Source organism: Muscardinus avellanarius (assembly GCF_963383645.1).
Source record: "Muscardinus avellanarius genome assembly, chromosome: 5".
Classification (NCBI taxonomy): domain Eukaryota; kingdom Metazoa; phylum Chordata; class Mammalia; order Rodentia; family Gliridae; genus Muscardinus; species Muscardinus avellanarius.
Genome location: NC_137790.1, coordinates 119,068,133 through 119,086,340, shown reverse-complemented (window position 1 = coordinate 119,086,340; position 18,208 = coordinate 119,068,133). Strand labels below are relative to the sequence as shown.

The 18,208-nt window shown below is 34.4% G+C and overlaps 1 protein-coding gene across 1 annotated transcript in view; it reads left to right on the top strand.

Annotated features, from left to right (window-relative positions):
- Positions 1-17,882, top strand: part of GPR149 (G protein-coupled receptor 149) — a gene marked incomplete at both ends in the record, with an annotated part of 43,712 nt that extends 25,830 nt beyond the window's left edge. The window contains one exon of the mRNA XM_080696590.1: positions 17,310-17,882. Within this exon, the coding sequence (XP_080552716.1) occupies positions 17,310-17,882 (573 nt within the window). The remainder of the gene's footprint in view (positions 1-17,309) is intronic.
- Between the last annotated feature and the right edge of the window lie 326 nt (positions 17,883-18,208).

Below are 18,208 nucleotides of genomic sequence, written 5' to 3'. Positions count from 1 at the left end.
TGAGCCCTTCCTGAGAGGAAAGTGTATATATACTCACCTTTGCATGCCTTCCACTGTGGAGGGCATATTCCTTGTCTTGTATTCCTGACTTCTCTAGGGATCAGTGCACTTTATAACTCTCATCCTTCTTGGCATCTTAGTAGCAATTCACACTATTGTATTATTTCCTTGGGCTTCCTAACATCATGCATCCTTGATATTTCCCCTTCCTCTCTGGCCTGACCTCTTCCCAGCTCTTTTGTGATGTCATCTATTTCTACCTGTTCTTTATATGCCCACATTTCTTAGGACAACATGGTTCTTGTTTTACACACTCTCCTGATTTTATTTCATTTCAACTCTATATGCAAATATATATTCCAAGTCAAATGTCTCTTGAGCCCCAGGGTCCAATACTCAACTACCTGCTGAATTTTTCAACTGGACATCTCACAGGCACTTCACTTTTAGCTCTTCAATGCTGAACTTACGATAGTCTCCTGATCCCACTAGCTCATCCCCCAAACTTGTCTCTTCTCTGGGTTTCTTCCCTCTAGAAATAATTATCATCCATCCAGTCACCCAATACAGATATGCAGTTAGCATTCATTATTCTTCTTTGTCACAACACACATAGGACCAGTCATGGAATCCTTATACCCTAAATACATTTTGATTTACCATGTCTCACATGTCCCCTATTCTGATCACCATCATCTCTCAGTGACCTCCTTAATGGTCCTTCTGCCTCTGAATCTGAATTTCTCCCATCTGTTCTAAATTGCACAGCCTGGAAAAATGCAAAAATGTACATTTATGTTCACCCAGCTGAGAACACTTTAGTGGTTTCTGTCCACTTCAGGACAAGGTTAAAACTCCTTAATACAGTTTAAGTGCTTGGTCCCCATTGCTCCAGTCCCCTGCAACCTGCTCTTGAACTGCCTGCTCTAGTTCTTCGGTTAATTTGATTTTCTTGAATACACCATTCTCTTTTTGTTCCAAGAGAGCTTTTTACTCTCCTCATAAATTTTTCTTAGGGGATTCTTCACAGATTATCTGGTAATGTGTATTACCAAAGGATCTCTTATATAATACTTCTCCAATAGAGTTTCTAAATAAGCCTAATAATATTGTTCCAATTTCTTAATACTGACCTTTAAAATAGAAGTGGATATGTGGAACTTGAATATTTTATTTGTTCAGGAGAAAAAACATAAAAATCATAAATACAAAATTAGGTATGAGAGTAGATATTTATTTAGAACAAGAAAGAAATCACAATAAATGCACTGACTTAGAGATTCAGGAACATTTATTTTGAAATGTCCTTAGATTCACTTACATAGCATTCAGATTGTAACTGGCTTCCCCTTAGTATCCTATGGATCCTGTCAATAATCCTCACTCAGAGTGCTTGTACATGTGAGGGGCTCCAGCACTTAAGATCCATTAGCTCCACAATGAATTTGTCTCCTCTTTGAAATGTTGATATTTTTAATAGTTTTTAAGTGTTCCAGCTACACAAATATCCATTAACTTCTTTAGTTATAATTGAGATATGGGCAAAATGGGCATCCAGCAAGATATCTCTCAGTATACTTTCCTGGAGGACTCCATAAATTGACTGGGAAACCATTTGTTCTGTGTAACATTACAACTCTCCATTGTCTAGTATCTTAAAAGTCCATGGTTACCACACTGGATAGATGTCAGAGTCATCAGTGAGCTTTTACAAATATAAACCCTTGGTTATAATTCTAAACTACCTAAGTTAGAATCATCCAGTGTTGGAATTATAACCCTATAGTTTTTATTATGTATTTATCAAGTTCTTCTGGAGATTTATATGTGTTCAGTCTATTAACGATTTAAGACTGACATTTAGAAACTGCTGGATTAAAGAATTGAAAACCAGTTGTAAGCCTGAATCCTCAAAGAACAAATAGTTTCAACGAGTTCATTATTTTCCTTCAAACATTTTTTAATATAGAAATCACTGGTTCTAAGAACCTAGATTCCTGATTTCATATAATAGGACTGCCTCATTAAAATGGTCAACTTAGCAGAAACCCTATTTTTGCTATAGAAAAATCTAGTATGAACTTTCAGAATTCTTAAAAATAAACTTTGGAGCATGACTAATTTTCACCCCATAAAATTAAAATATGCATTTGTGCTCTGTGCACTAAACAAACAACTAATGTGAATTAAAACAAAACTAACAGAAAATGTTAATATATACCTTATATATAAACAAAACTAACAGAAAATGTTAGTATATACCTTAATATCATCAATAATAGTAAAAAAAAAAAACACCAGCAAGCATGTTATAGCACAACATGATTTTTATGTCAATAACTTTTATTTATTCCTGATGATGTTATAAGTGTGTATGTTATTCTCACTCCAGAAGTAAGAATCCAGTAGTTTCCCCCTTAGCCACCTATTCACTTCCCACAGTTTTAGTTACTTGCAGTCAACCACAGTCCAAAAATATTAAATAAAAAATTCAAGAAATGAAGTTTGTAAGCTGTAAATTGCCATTTTGAGTAGAGATGACATCTAGTGGAGTCCTTCCTTTATCCAGCACATCCATTCTTGTTAGTCACTTAGTCTCTCTCAGTTATTATGTTACCATTTTGGTATCATAGTACTTGTATTCAAGTAATCATTATTTTCTATTAATCGCCCAAAGTACAGAGTAGTGACACTGGCCATTTGGATATGCCAAAGAAAAGCCATAAAATGTTTCCTTTCAGTGAAAAGGAAGAAAGTTCTTAATGTAATAACTAAAAGAAAAATCATATGTTGAGGCAATTTAGGATGAATTTCATATTTGTAAAAATGTGAAGGAAAAAGAAATCCATGCTAGTTTTGCTCTCACACCTCAAGCTGCAAAATTATGGCCACAGTGAGTTTCATAAGTGTATAATTAAGATGGAGGAGGCAGTAAGTTTGCGCATTTTTATATAGAAGAAACAATAGCATAAATCCAGGGTCCAGTATTATCTGTGGCTTGGGGCATCCAGTGGAGGTCTTGAAACATATCCCCTGTGAACAGGGGGACTACTGTAGTTTAATATATCATTTTCACTTTTACAGGACTCACTACCTCTGAAGGCAAGTGGTTCATTTCCGAGGAGTGTGTATATCAATGCTATTTTATGTATTAATTAATCATTAATATTCTCTTTCTTGAGACTCAATAATGTCCAGTAAAATTTTCGGTTAATTATTTCTAAAGACTCTTTAGAATAATGCATTTCAAAAGAATTTCTTTAATATTTGCTGAGTAGGACAAAAAGATTTTGCAAATTTGTCTTCTAAATTAGTTATAGAAAAAAAATTTCCCCACATCATGTTCTATTGCTATGCAAGTAGTGGGAGGAAAGAATTTAAAAGTGAGAAGAAAGAACAGAGGCATCTTTTTAAGCTCGTTGAATTTAAGACTTGAAATTTTACTTTGCATTTTCTTCAAAAGCATAATGAGTTGTAGTTTTATCATAAGAATAATTACTGTATTGTTTCTATAAAAATAGCATATCCTTATTATTTTTTAAACTTAAGCAGTACAGAAATATACTTAGAGGAGAGACAACTAAACTAGAGTCATACTACACAGAAGGAATCATAGATTTTTCCTGCACATACTTAGAAAGTGATAGATGGACAGATAGGCAAATATCTTCAAATTCTGGAATGGGGCTTGGTTCATATTATGCATGCAGTTAAAAATACAGTGAATGAGTGAATCAGATTGCACTATATTTTCTGGCGTCATGTTACCCAGATTAGTACCCAAGATTTACCATTTACTGTCTGTTTGACCTTTAGAATGCCGGTGTCTTCATTTGTAAAATGGGGATAATAATATTTCCCTTCATCAAAAACATTCTTAAATTAAATTCTTGGTTGACTTTTATTCTGCAAGTGCAGTTGTGAAACATACAAGGCTAACAGAAGCTGGTGTCAGTTTTTTGATGCTTGTGAAAGTGCCAGAAGGTTTTTGCTTTTGCAATGTCAGTGAAACCATCAATGCAGTGAAAATGGAAAAGAAAGCTTTTTTGAAGATAGTTTTGACTGTACAGACCTTTTAAACTTTTTAAAATAGGTCTGCAGTATTCAGTTTGAGAACCAACACTTGAAACAACCTCTTACCAAAGTGGAGTCTATAGCCAGAATTCTATGAATTTTTTAAGTCATGATCTTTCTGCCCAACTGCATATGGAAATGGATGACTTTTGTTTCTTTTTGTGACCACCCCTTTTAGAGGCTGAGGTATGAGACTGAACCTTTCATTATTTGGTTGCTGCTCACAAATCTGTAGCTGTTCTCTGTTATTATTCATTTTACTACTGGATCAGAGAAAATTCTGTGATCATACTATTTTCTGTCACCCTCATTTGTAAATGTACTTGGATTTTTAAATTAGTGGAAAGCCATCATTTTTATATATTATTTACCAGATACTACTTCAAGTGAAAAAAATTAATCAGTCACATTTATGTTGCTGATTTGTTATAATGGTTACTGATGATTTTGATGGTTAGATTTTTTTATGATGGTAATGTTATGGATGGTTATGACAGATTTTCCTTTCCCTTTGATTAAATGTTCATATCAGTCAAGGTCATAGTCAGGGGAGCTAAAGCACTATGAGTGTTTTATCAATTATAAAATAATTGATTTATTTTAGATTTTTGGGAAACACTAGGGAACTAAAGATCTTGAAGAGAAGGATCAGGTAGAATTATTCAATTGGAGAAGCTACATAGTACCATGAAGAAGGAATGTGTGGAGATATCTATGAAAAGCTGTTGCTCTGAATAACCACAATCCATGTGAGGCCATGCTTCTGGGTGAATCTGTAGCTACTGCTGGTCAGCAGGGTCAGCAGTCAGGAAGAAAAGCCATGGAGCAGAAGAGAGTAATGACAAGCTGGCCTCCACAGGCATCTCTTCCTCTGTTTGTTTGTCTATCTGTATCTGCCCACCATGAGAAGACCATCGAGTTATTATGCCCATTGCCTTGTTCCCACTTCCCATATTTTGTGCACATCTTGCCTAATTTCACTCTGGAAGCATATGAGGAAGGGAATAATTGTTGGAAAGTAATTTCCAAAGCACAAACCACCTGAGTATAATGACAAGTATTATCTTCTTCAGGCATAAACATTAGACTTGTCAAATCATTTTCTAGATAAGTATTAAATACTTTCTAGAGAATTTCCCCCCATTTAGCAAAAAGTGAAAAGAAAATTCAGTTATCCAGTCTATTTAAATAACACACTGGGCCCACAGAGGCTCAATACAGATAAACCTTTTATACATAAGAATCAAATTATTAACATCATAGTAACATAAAAGCCATTCTTATTATAAGAAATGCCTGATGTATATTGTGTGTGTGTGTGTGTGTGTGTGTGTGTGTTACTAGACATTGAACCTAGGCACATTCTACCTCCAAGTTATACCATTAGCCTTTATAACTGTTTTAAAACAGGGTCTTAAAATCTTGCTAAGTTGTTGAGCCTGTTCTCAAATATGCCATCCTCTTGTCTCAGCCTCCCAAGTACTGGGATTACAGGCCTGTGCCATCATGCTCAGCTGCTTGGCATATATTCTTATTCACCAGGTACTACTTCAATTGTAAAAAATTATCAGCAAAATTTTTGTCATAAAAAATATTATGTACATATATGCACAAAATACAGAGATATATAAAGCATATATATATTCATATATGGAAGATTCCACATGGCCCCTTGCCAGTATCCAGTGCTCAATAAATATGTCCTATTGATTGAGGTTTTAAATTAGAATTGCATAAATATCACTCAACCCTCCTTATAAGTTTCTTTCTAGGTTTTTCTTTTATAGTTTAAGTTATATTTAGGGTTAAAGTTAGGGTTAGGCTTTCCATAACATTTAGCTCAATGCTTTTATGTGCATTAGAGTTACCACTACGTGTAAAAGCTTGGAATAGTGTTGCACTTCTCATATCTATTTGCAAAAATGTTTGGTTTCAGTGTTTTCTTCAAGTTTCAGTTATATTTAGGGTTAGGGTTAGGATTAGTGTTAGGCTTTGCCTAACATTTAGTTTCAAGCTTTGATGTGCATTAGAGTTACCACTAAGTGTAAAAGCTTGGAATCGTGTTATACTTGTCATATCTATTAGCAATGATTTTCAGTTTCAGTGTTTGTTTCAAGTTTCAGTTATATTTAGGGTTAGAGTTAGGGTTAGGGTTAGAGTTAGGCTTTGCTTAAAATTTATTTTCAGGCTTTTATTTGTGTTAGTTACTGCTAAGTGTCAAAGCATGGAAGAGCATTATACTTGTCATATCTATTAAGAATGATTTTCAGTTTCGGTGTTTTGTTCGAGTTTCAGTTATATTTAAGGGTACAGTTAGTGTTAGGGTTATTGCTTAGGGTTAGGGTTAGGGTTTATATAACGTGTAGCTCAATGCTTTTCTGTGTGTTAGATTTATCCCTAAGTGTAAAAGCTTGGAACAGTGCGTACTTTTTGTATCTATTTGCAAAGATGTTCAGTCTCTGTTTTCTTTGAGTTTCAGTTATATTTAAGGTTAGGGTTAGGGTTAGGAATTAGGGTTAGATGGGGTGGGAATTGGGTAGGGGTTAAATCAGCAATGAGTACATGTTTGTACACACAAGTTTTTTACCCCAATATGTTGTATGAATATAATGCACCAATAAAAAAATTTAAAAAAAAGGAATTAGGGTTAGGGTTATTAGAGTTTGGGCTTAGCGTCAGGGTTAGGACTATGTTTGGAATTATGGCTAGGGTTAGGGATATAATAGGGTTAGGGTTAGGGTTAGGATTAGAATAGGATTAGGTTTAGGATTAGGGTTAGGCTTACATAAGTTTTTGCTTAAAGCTTTTAGATCCATTAGAATTACAGCTAAGTGTAAAAGTTTGGAATATTGGTTTTCTTATTATTTTGCAATGATGTTCAATTTCAGTGTTTTGAGTTTCAGTTATATTTAAGCTTAGGGTTAGGGTTACTGTTAGGCTTACATAATGTTTAGCTTAAAGTTTTTATGTCCGTAAGAGTTACCACTGAGTGCAAAAGCTTGAAATAGTGTCATATCTATTGTCATACCTATTTAGTTGGTCAAGAGATTGAAAATAAGAGAAAACCTATATAACAGTCTGAAGATTAATGACATACTTAAATTCAAAATTCTCATAGGATCTTTTATAGCCTGCAATGGTTGTGTTTGTGTCATCAAATAAAGTTTAAAATATGAACTGAAAATAAAAGAACACCAATTTACATAAATAAAAATTAAGGTAGTCTAAATGAAATGATATGTTCATTTCAGAAGCTTGTATTTTAGCCATTAGATAAAAATAAATTGAAGTTTTGTGCTTAAATTTGATCATTTTCATCATTTGCAATATAAATGAAATTTGAATAAAACTTTCAAATATATTAAAAGTATATGAAAATATAAGATATTGCTTTTCATTTATTTAGCTATAAAATTGGCTTGGGAGATTTCTATTATTCCTTAAAATCAAATTCTTTCCTTTACTTCTATGAATTGCTTATACTGTAAATAAAATATATTTATCCTAAAATAATTAAAATTTTAAATTGTAAGGAGCCAAACAGATTATATATCTCATGCTATTCAAAATTTAGTTCATAAAGCAACAACTTTACCATCATTTTTCAGCAAGTGCAGAATCTCAGGTACTATCATAGGCCTATTCCATCAAATTCTGCATTAAGAAAAAAGAAAAAAAATCTTAATTTTGGTGAAGCCCAATTTAACAACTTGATGAATCATACATTTGATGCCAAATCTAATATGATGCTTTCCTAGCCTTAAATCTTAAAGCTTTTCTGTTTTTTAAATAAAAGTTTTAGTTTATATGCCTATAATCAAAATTTAGTTAATTTTTGAAGAAAGTATGAGGTAGTTCTATTAGGTTAATTGTTTTGCCTATATGCATCCAATTTCTCCAGCATTATTTATTGAAAATTTTATCTTTCCTCCACTGAATTGTTTCTGTAATTTTGTAAAAAAAAATAAGTCCAGTGTTATTTATCAAAGTCGACATTTGTGTTCTCTATTCTGTTCCATTGATCCATATGTTTAGCCCTGTGTGAACATGGTATTGATTATTATAACTATATTGGAATTAGGGAGACTGATTCCTCTTACCATATTCATTTTTTTTCAAGGTTATTTTACGTAACTTGCCATTCCATATAAATTATAAAATATTTTTTTAAGCCGGCGTGGTGGTGCACTCTTGCAATCCCAGCGCTTGGGAGGTGGAGACAGGAGGATCCCACAGGTTCGAGGCCAGCTATGCTGGCTTAAGAGACCCTGTTTCCAAATAAAAATATAAAAAAATAGGTCTGGGAGTGTAGCCCGGAGGTAGAAGGGCTTCCAGGAACCCCAGTACCACCAAAAATATATTAAAAAAATTTTTTTTTATTGGTACATTATAGTCATACAACTTAATAGGGTAGAGGCATACATGGATACATCATTTATTTTGCCCTTTTCCAATTCCCACCCCATTCCCTCTCCCTACCCTCCTTCTCATGTTTCACTTACTGATTGACTTTGATATATTTACGAATGTGCATTATGTACATTGGGGAATTTCTTTCTCTCCTCTCATCCCCCTCAGTTAGCTTGCCTTACTTGTTCATCTATGGTTTCTACGTCTTTGCCTAGATTTTCTCCTATGACCCTTTTCTCCCTAGCTTTCACATGTTAGGGAAAGCATCCAATATTTTACTTTTTGTGACTAATTTAGTATAGTATAATGTTCTCAAGTTGCATCCATTTCTCTGAAAATGATGTAATTTTGCTCTTCTTTTACATTTTTAAAAATTTTTTAATTTTTTTTAAATTTGGAAACAGGGTCTTAAGCCAGCGCAGCTGGCTTTGAACCTGCACAATCCTCCTGTCTCTGCCTCCCAACAGCGGGGATTACAAGCGTGTGCCACCATGCCTGGCAATTTTGCTCTTATTTATGGCTGAGTAAAATTCCATTGTGGACCTATCCCATAGTTTTGTAATCCATCCATTTGTTGATGATATCTTCGCTGGTTCCATAGTTTGGCAACTGTCAATTTGTGCTACCATGAACATAGATATGCATGCATTAGTTTGGTAGTTTGGTTTCCATTCTTTTGGGTAGATACCCGGAAGTGGTATTGCTGGATCATATGGTAGGTTTGTTCCACTCTTCTGAGGATCCTTCATAATGTTTTCCAAAGTGGTTGCATTAATTTGCAATCCCACCAACAATGTCTTAGCGTTCCCACTTTTCCACATCCTCACCAGCATCTGTTGTTGTGTTTTGAATGATTGACATTCTAGTTGGAGTTAGGTGAAATCTCAGGGTAGTTTTGCTTTGCATCTCTCTGACTGCTAAAGATGTTGAACTTTTATATATATATATATATATATATATATATATATATATATATATATATTCCTCTGTTGGTTTTCTGTTTTCAATTTAATTGATTTCTTCCCTTTATGTTTTTTCTTTATAATTGCTTTGGTTTATTTTGTCCTTTTTCTAAACTAAATTATTGAGTTGGGAGCTTAGGTTATTGATTTGAGACTGCTTGTAATATATGAAATTAGTTCTTTAGATTTCTTTCTCAGAACTCTTTTGACACAAATTTTAATATGCTATATTTATTTAAATTAGTTTGATGTATTTTTTCCATTTCCCTTTTGACTTCTTTGATTCATGGATTATTTTAAGTGTTTAGTTCTAAGAGTTTGGAGGTTTTCCTATTATCTTTCTGTTTTCTGATTTTTATCAAGGCTACAGGATATATTCTGCATAATTTTATTTCTTTTAAGTTTATTTGGGTTTGTTCTATGGCCCAGACATCGTCTATCTTAAGTCTATATTTCATGAGCACTTGAAAATATTGCATATTCTTCTGTTATTAAGACTTTCTAAGAATAAAGTTCTTTCTATAAAGTGTTTTACAAGTTTTAATTATCTTATACTGATTGATGGCATTCTCTTATACTCTTTTTGCTTTTCTGTCCAGTTGTGTCAATGTCAACAGTGTTGAAGTCTCTATTGTAATTGTAAAATTGACTATTTTTCTTTTCAGTTGTATCACTTTTGTTTTAAATATTTTATAGCCCTGTTGTTTGTTGTATACATACCTAGTATTACTATGTCTTCTTGCAGACTTGTTATGATCATCGATAATTTTGTCTTGAAGTCTCTTTTTCCCAATATCAGTATAGACTCTTATTTTCCTTTAATTGATTGGATAGTGTATCTTTTTATCCTATTTTATTAACCTACTCATATCATTATATTTGAAATGAGTTTCTTGTTGATGATAAATAGTTCAGTCATGTTTTTAATCCATTTTGCCAATTTCTGATATTTAGTTTATTTAGACCATAAGAATAAAACATTATGAGGGAATATGCTGATTTGGAGATAAAGATTGTAGAATAGCACTAAATTATCTTTTTTCCCCTAAACTTATCTCAAATACGGGTAGTAGACACAAGGAACAGAAGTTTCAAAAACATCTTGGATTCATCTCTCATACTTTCCATTATTCACTGACCTGTATGGAGCACTTACTATGTGTTAAGTATTCCACTACCATTTTTCATGAATTAACTCATTTAATGTTTATATTTTGCAAATGAGACACCTGAGGATTAGAAAGGTAAGGGTTACAGAGACAGTCACTCCACTAGGTTCAAAGCCAGGTGTTTGTGACTCCACAGCAGAACTTTACCACTATCCTCCACAATCCTAGGAGTTTTGCCTCCAAAATACTAGGCTTTCTTTGTCCTTTCTACCTTTGCCATTTCTACTACCAGTAATAATGTTCAGATCCTCTTTTTCTGTGCTCCTATAATTTTAAATATCTCCTAGTAGCTCTTCCTGCTATCACACTCTCTTTTCCCTCCAATTTATCTTTTACAGAATCTTCAATTATTTTCTTAGACTGTGAATGGTATAGTAGGAAAAAATTTGGAATGTGAGCTTGGTTTACAGTTTCCCATGTAGCAGGGGCAAGTAGTTATCTTTTTACGCCTTTAGAGACTATTTATCCATAAAATGTATATAGCTTTATCACCCTCACAATTATATTAAATTAGATTTCACATGTGAAGTGCCAAGTGTAGTGTCCACATATAGCAGACACTCCATGTATCTTCATTTCCTTCTGTAAGGGTAGAAATAAAACCAGAGGTTCCCTTTGCCTATGAGATACAAAGAAAACTCTTTTCTGTGGTCAGGGCTTCTCAGTTCTGAATCTAATCTTTGTTCTTATCGCCCCTTTTCACTGACTATTTGATTGACCCCAAATTCTACTTACTTTGCTTTTCTTTATCCTGGCCACATTTCCCCCACTTTTCTACCTACTGAATTTATCTCTAAAAACCCATTTACTTAAGCTTCTTCAGTAAATACTCCCTCACTTCCTAGTGTGACAGAAATCCTTTTCCCTCCTTGTTTCCACAGCTGAATTAGGAGAGTGAAATGTTAACCATTTTCACCACAATTTGAAGTAGCAGAATGGCTAAGAGCAGAGGGTTGGAAACAGATATGCTAGATATGAATTTGAGTCTGCCATGTACTGACCTGTGTTGCCTCTCACAATACAATTATACCATCCATAAAATTTGGGATAATTGGTGTCTCTATTTTACAAGATTAATGTGAATATTAAATATGAAAGTGAAAGTGCTTAGCATGAAAATTGATACATGGCTTAGATTTAGAAGGATGAGTAAATATTCATTATAATAAATATCAATCTTAAATCAGTTGTTAGGCTTTTCATCATTAAAAAGAAAAAGCTTAATTTATAGGCCTAAGATCTGGGAGGACTCAATCTGAAGTATGATGAAATGTAACAACCACAAAATGTAACATATTGAGTAAAATTCTAAATATCAAATTGTTAAAAACAAATTTTGCTTTTCTCACAAAATTCTTGCTCTTCCTAGTATTTTTCTTTTAGTGTCTTTATCCTTTCTTCCCCAAAACATTTTAGATGGTCTTGCTTGACTTAAATTCTTCAATATTTATACTTTTAGAGACTAAAAGTCACCTAAAGTACCAAAAAGGTCGTCCACATGAGCCTCATTTATACTTAAATTGTCAGTCATTTGGGCTATTCATGAGTTAATGATAGGGTTCTAATATCGGGGCAGAAAACCCACGACCTGCTCCAGGGTCTCTGATAAGGTCTGTGATCTTACTTGTGTAATGACTTTTCTGAAGTTGAGTGATTCAGATAAGTAGCAGAATACTTCACCTTGTTAGGCGAGATTTAGTGACTCTTTTCATATTATAATTTCACCTTGAATTCACATAGAGGCTCATAGTTAAGAAATAAAATGCATTCAATATACCCAAGGTCAGTAAGTCTGCATCAATTATCACAGCAGATGATTTGTACTAATGTGTTTACATGGAATGCTCTCTCCTTCTAAAGTATTTGTGAGGTTTAGAGGCTGATTTTCATTTCCAAATGAAAAAGCTCCCAACCACCCACACTCAGGAATATAGTAATGATGAATTATCATTATTCCAACAGCATATGCTAATTCACTGACTTTTAATTGGAAGAGAGACTATGAAATGAATAGTTTAATGTTCTCTGCATCCATCATTCTTTATCATGCAATAAACTCTCATGTGAAATTAAGTTCCATATATTCTTTATAAAAATAATGTTTTAATATAACCTTCAGATGTACTTGTAAGTATCATCATTTATTATGTGGGATTGTCAAAATATAAAAATAAAATTTTCAACAGAAATATTTTAAAGAATGATCCTATATTTGTGCTCTAAAAAGTTAAAATATGAAATTTAAAAACCACAAGGTCAATGCTACCTTGACTTTCTGATGCATAATTATATTCATTTAACAAATATTTTTGAGGGCCTGCTATGTGTTATAGACATTGTTATAAATGGCAGAGAAAATAAAGATCAACTGGAAATGGACTTTCTGGAATCATGATAATTCTACTTTTTAATTTTGTAAAGAACTGCCGTATTGTATTCTATATTTACTGCACCATAATACAGTCCCATCAATAGTGTACAAGGGTTCTGATTTCTATACGTTCTCAACATTTGTTATTTTCTGTTTTTTTTAAATAGTTGTCATCCTAATGAATGTGATGTGATATCACATAAAAGGTTTGATGTGTATTTTCCTAATAATAAGTAGTGGTAAATATTTTATATACTTCTTGGCCATTTTTTATTTAGAGAAAAAAATTTTAAAAATTTATTGGTGCATTGTAGTCATCCATCTTAATGAAGTAGAAGGTGGTGGAGGCATACATGCACACATCATTGTATATCTTCTTCAGAGAGGTATCTATTTAAGTGCTTTGCACATTTTTAATCAGTTTGCTTTTTGTTGTCCCTGTGCTTTTACCCATGGCTCTCAAATGAAGGCTACACTTAAAAATAATTCAGAAAATGGTTTTAATAACTTAGAACTTTGTGTGCTACTTTAGAAAAATCATACTTGATAGCTAACCAAACTCTGACAGTTTGTCTTTCTAAAATGTCAATTTTAATGAGCAGTCACTTGATAATTTAGTAAACTGCCTTGTTCATTTGAAGGCAAGGGTTAGCCTGGGGGAATTACAGAAATCTACATTATGTGGATGTATAAAGTCAGATTCAAAAAAAGAAAGAATTATCATCTCATTTATTTTTATTTACTTTTATTTTATTTACTGCTAATCAGTGGTGCAAAGTTCCTACATATAAAAGTATGGTTATGTGTAATGTTTTAGTAAATCCCCCCCCCCCGCGTGTGTGTGTGTGTGTGTGTGTGTGTGTGTGTGTGCAGAAAGGGAGGGGAAGAGAGAAAAAGAAACTGCTGAGGATTATCTGATGACTCAGTTTTATTATCACATTTTTCTGTTTTAAGCTAGTATACTCCACAGCACTCTGATTATACAAGTGTCACATGTCAAAGGAAAAAAACTTAGAAATAATTTTTAAGCACCTAGGTAAGATTTTTTCTCATAACAAAATATAATATGAGAGAGTTCAAGTCTTCAGATAACTCACTCAGAATAAAGTAAGTAGTATTTTTAAGTCACATTATTAGATGTCGGTTAAATTTCCTGGTTGAATAATGTTTCAGTCAATTTTCATTTTAAAATAGAAACAGAAGTTTCTGTCTTTGATAACATAAATATTCCCTCAGATGGTTTTTAGTTTTTAGAATGTTCTAAAAGTTTTTAGACTGGCCCGCTGACTCACTCAGAAGGCAAAGCCTGTGAAGCCTGATACAAGGATAATGATAGTGACATTGCTGTCATCTAAAAGGATGAATAGAACCTAACTTAACAGTGCAATGCTATAAGTATTTTCTCTATTAAGAACCAGACGTGTAATGTGTATGCAAAGAGCTAAAATGGCTCAGTATAAAGCTACATTTTTAATATAAGAAGGAAAGAAGGAATGAAGGAAGGCATGGATGTTTATTTTAAATCTGTAAATCTTTTCTTGATTCTTAAGGGATCAATTTATTTTCTCTCCCCTCTCTTCTCTGTCCTCTCTCCTCTCTCCTCTCTCTCCCCTCTCTCCTCTCCCCTCTCCTCCCTCCCTTCCTCCCCCCCCCTCTCTTTCTCTCTGCAGTACCTGGGGCAGTACTGGGGATTGAACCTGGGGCATTCTACCTCCGAGCTACACCCCCAGCCCTATTTTTTATTCTTTATTTTAAAACAGGGTCTCACTAAGTTGCAGAGGGCCTTACTAAGAAGCTGATGCTTGCTGCGAACCCATGATCCTCTCTCTCAGCCTCCCAAGTACTGAGATTACAAGTGTGCACTACCATGCCCAGCTTAAGTATAATTTCAAGTGTCATCTGTGCCCACATAAAATCTCTTTACCAGAGAGAGTCATGCCTTGGACCCGAGAGAACTTGGTCCTATCTCAATTACTATACTTAGAGTTAAAATTTTTGCTTCTTCGCATCTTTCTTACCTAATCAGCTGGGAGATCTTTGAATGACAAAAGAGTATCTGAGCCAAAGTATGTTTAGATTATTACACATAATAATCAGCAAATCATTAGTGAATGATAAAAAATCAATGAAGCCAGGCATGTTGGCGCACGCTTGTAATTCCAGCATTCAGGAGGCTGAGACAGGAGGATTTGGATTCACAGCCAGCCTCAGCTACTTAGTGAGGCCCTTTGCAACTCAGTGAGACCCTGTTTCCAAATAAAGAAGAAAAAGTAGGGCTAGGGGTGTAGCTCAGAGGTAGAAAGCTCCTAAGTTCCATTCCCAGTACCGCAAAAAAAAAAAAAAAAAAAAAAAAAAAAAATCCTGAAGGCTATTTTCCCATTTGCCAGAAATTTCCACCACTCAAATAATGCCCTGGCACAGTAATGAAACTAAATGCTACTCCTCTGTCTTTCCAGCTGTAGTTAACATCATATATGTGGAGCTGAAGTTCTTTTTCTAAACTGAACTCCATAGTGTAAGTTTTCAACATTTATGGCCTTTAGAGTACGAGGTCCTGAAGTTGGGTTTCTGCTTATGAATGAGCAGAATTCAAGACCTCTCTATACAGAATAAAGGGGAGAAACTGGAGACATGTCTAAAACACCCCAGACTATGTTTTTATGGTTCCTAAATTCAATGAAGGGGTGGAGCATAAAATCAACTCCCACGAAGTTTAGGATTCTTTCCTTCTTAAAGACTTCTCTAAAAAAGAACACAAGAAAAATTGCTCTCCAAAGTAGAAACTGGCACTGGGTTTACTCTTCTCACTCCTGTTAGTTGAGATGCAAAATGCCCATGGCAAATAGGGTGGCCAGTCTCCCACAATTCCCCGCACTTCCCCACAGCAATCTTCCTGGGACTGAAGAATTTCCTGAGATGTGGGAATTTGAATACTAAAACTGAGACAGTCCCAGAAAAACTGGGCAAGTTGATCATCCTGAATTGGTAAAACACTGTTAGCTCCCCTGCCCATTCCCCTGATAGACACATTTAGGCAAATCCAATTAATAACTCCAGGCTTTTCAGGTGGTGTTCATGTATAAAAAGTGTCTGTTAAATCAATCCTACCCCTCTTCTTTTTCTGGACAGCAACATTTCTTTAGTTAGGGCAAATTCAGAATCACCCAGAGGACTTGTTAAAATATAAAATTGTTAGAATCTGTGTCAAGAATGTCTAATTCAGTACCTTACTTTTTATAACTGTAGCATAAAACTATAGCATAGTTTTGGACATTACCATCTTTTTGTGAGACTAGTATATAATTTAAAAAAAGGAGCCAGTCAAAAGTTTGTGGCACGAATGACCTGGGCCTGGTGGCGCACACTGGAATCCAATGCTTGAAAAGCTGAGACAATACTGAGGAGATCACAGGTTTGAGGCCAGCTTCAGCAGCTTAGTGAAGTCCTCATCAACTTAGTGAGACCTGAATGAAACAGGGCTGGAGGTATAGCTCAGAGGTATAATACCTTGGATTCAGTCTCCAGTATCTCCCCCACCCTTGCCACACACATATGGCATGAATCAATAATATAAATTTCAGACTTTTACAAGAATCTATTTTATTTTCTTCTTAATTTCTTAAGTACCTCTCAATGATAAATATTTTTAAATACAGTAATTGTAATAGAAATGTTTTAAAATTTCAAGAAAATTTTGGCAGAGATACAAAGGAATTCCCTATTTGGGCTTACCTTAATGACTGTCATTTGTCTGTGGAAAAGCAAGCACAGTGTAGCATAGTATGGTTCATCTTACTCATGCTCAAACCCAACAGCTAAAATATCCTTTGCACTTAATTTGAGTCGCCATCTCACAATTATCCTTCTCTCCAAAATACTATTCAGAAAAAAATACACGTTGATAACATGGTCCACATTTTTTCAACCTGTGAAAATTTTAAATGTGACTGAATATGTAACAAAAATATAAGCACAATCCCACATTATAAATATATATTCAATTTTATAGCCAAACTCTGACTCTGGAAACATCTGTTCTTTCTCATCAGTAAACAAACTCTGCCTTCAACCGTAAAAAGAAGAAAATATGCCCCTTATCTTCAAAGAAAGGTTCCTGACTGCCCCAATTTAGAGGTAGCATTTGACCTGGCAGAAACTGAGCTAAGGTGCTTTGGTGGCATAATTCCAGTATCTATAAATGGTTTCCATGGAAATTGATCTGAAATAGAAACACTTTATCGTTCTGGTGCATAAAATGAATTTTTGAATGGTTCAGTCTCAGAGACTAGTTTGTGATAGTAATGATTTTGTCTCTGTCTGCAGCGTTCTGGTGGGCTTGCCATCCCCTTGTGTGCATTCCAGGGGACTGTGTCTCTCCAGGCGCCTACAGGGAAAACCCTCTCTCTTTCTACCTATGAGGTAAGTGCGGAAGGGCAAAAAATAACCCCAGCTTCTAAGAAAATAGAAGTCTATCGATCTAAAAGTGTTGGCCATGAACCAAACTCAGAGGATTCTCCCTCCACGTTTGCGGACACTAGTGTGAAAATACACTTGGAGGTTCTTGAAATCTGTGACAATGAAGAGGCCTTGGACACTGTGTCAATCATCAGCAACATCAGCCAGTCCTCTACCCAAGTCAGATCTCCATCACTACGCTACTCGAGGAAAGAAAACAGATTTGTTTCATGTGACTTAGGAGAAACTGCTTCATACTCTCTCTTTTTACCTACAAGTAATCCCGACGGTGACATCAATATCTCCATTCCAGACACCGTGGAAGCTCACAGACAGAACAGTAGGAGGCAACATCAAGAGAGGGATGGCTACCAGGAGGAAATCCAGTTGTTAAATAAAGCTTATAGGAAACGGGAGGAAGAAAGCCAAGGCAACGAATAATCAGTTGGTCTAATAGAAGCAAAAATGACTACAACTCAAACTGAAACTACGAGACCAACACCTTTGTGCTGAGACTGATTTCTTCTTGTTTCTTGGTTTACATAAGATTTAATAGCTAATTATTTTTAGTGTGAAAAGTTGAAACTAGTGCAAACACTAAGTGCATTTTATGTGCTACCTAAAGATCACACACTGTGGTAATTAAAAGATTCTGTGTCTTATTCAATTTCTAAAGAAATCTTTTCTAAATCACACTTTGGTCTAGTTTGCTAATGTTTTTTGCCTATGTTTGTCAAGTGAATATAGTGCTCCCATGTGTATGTTTC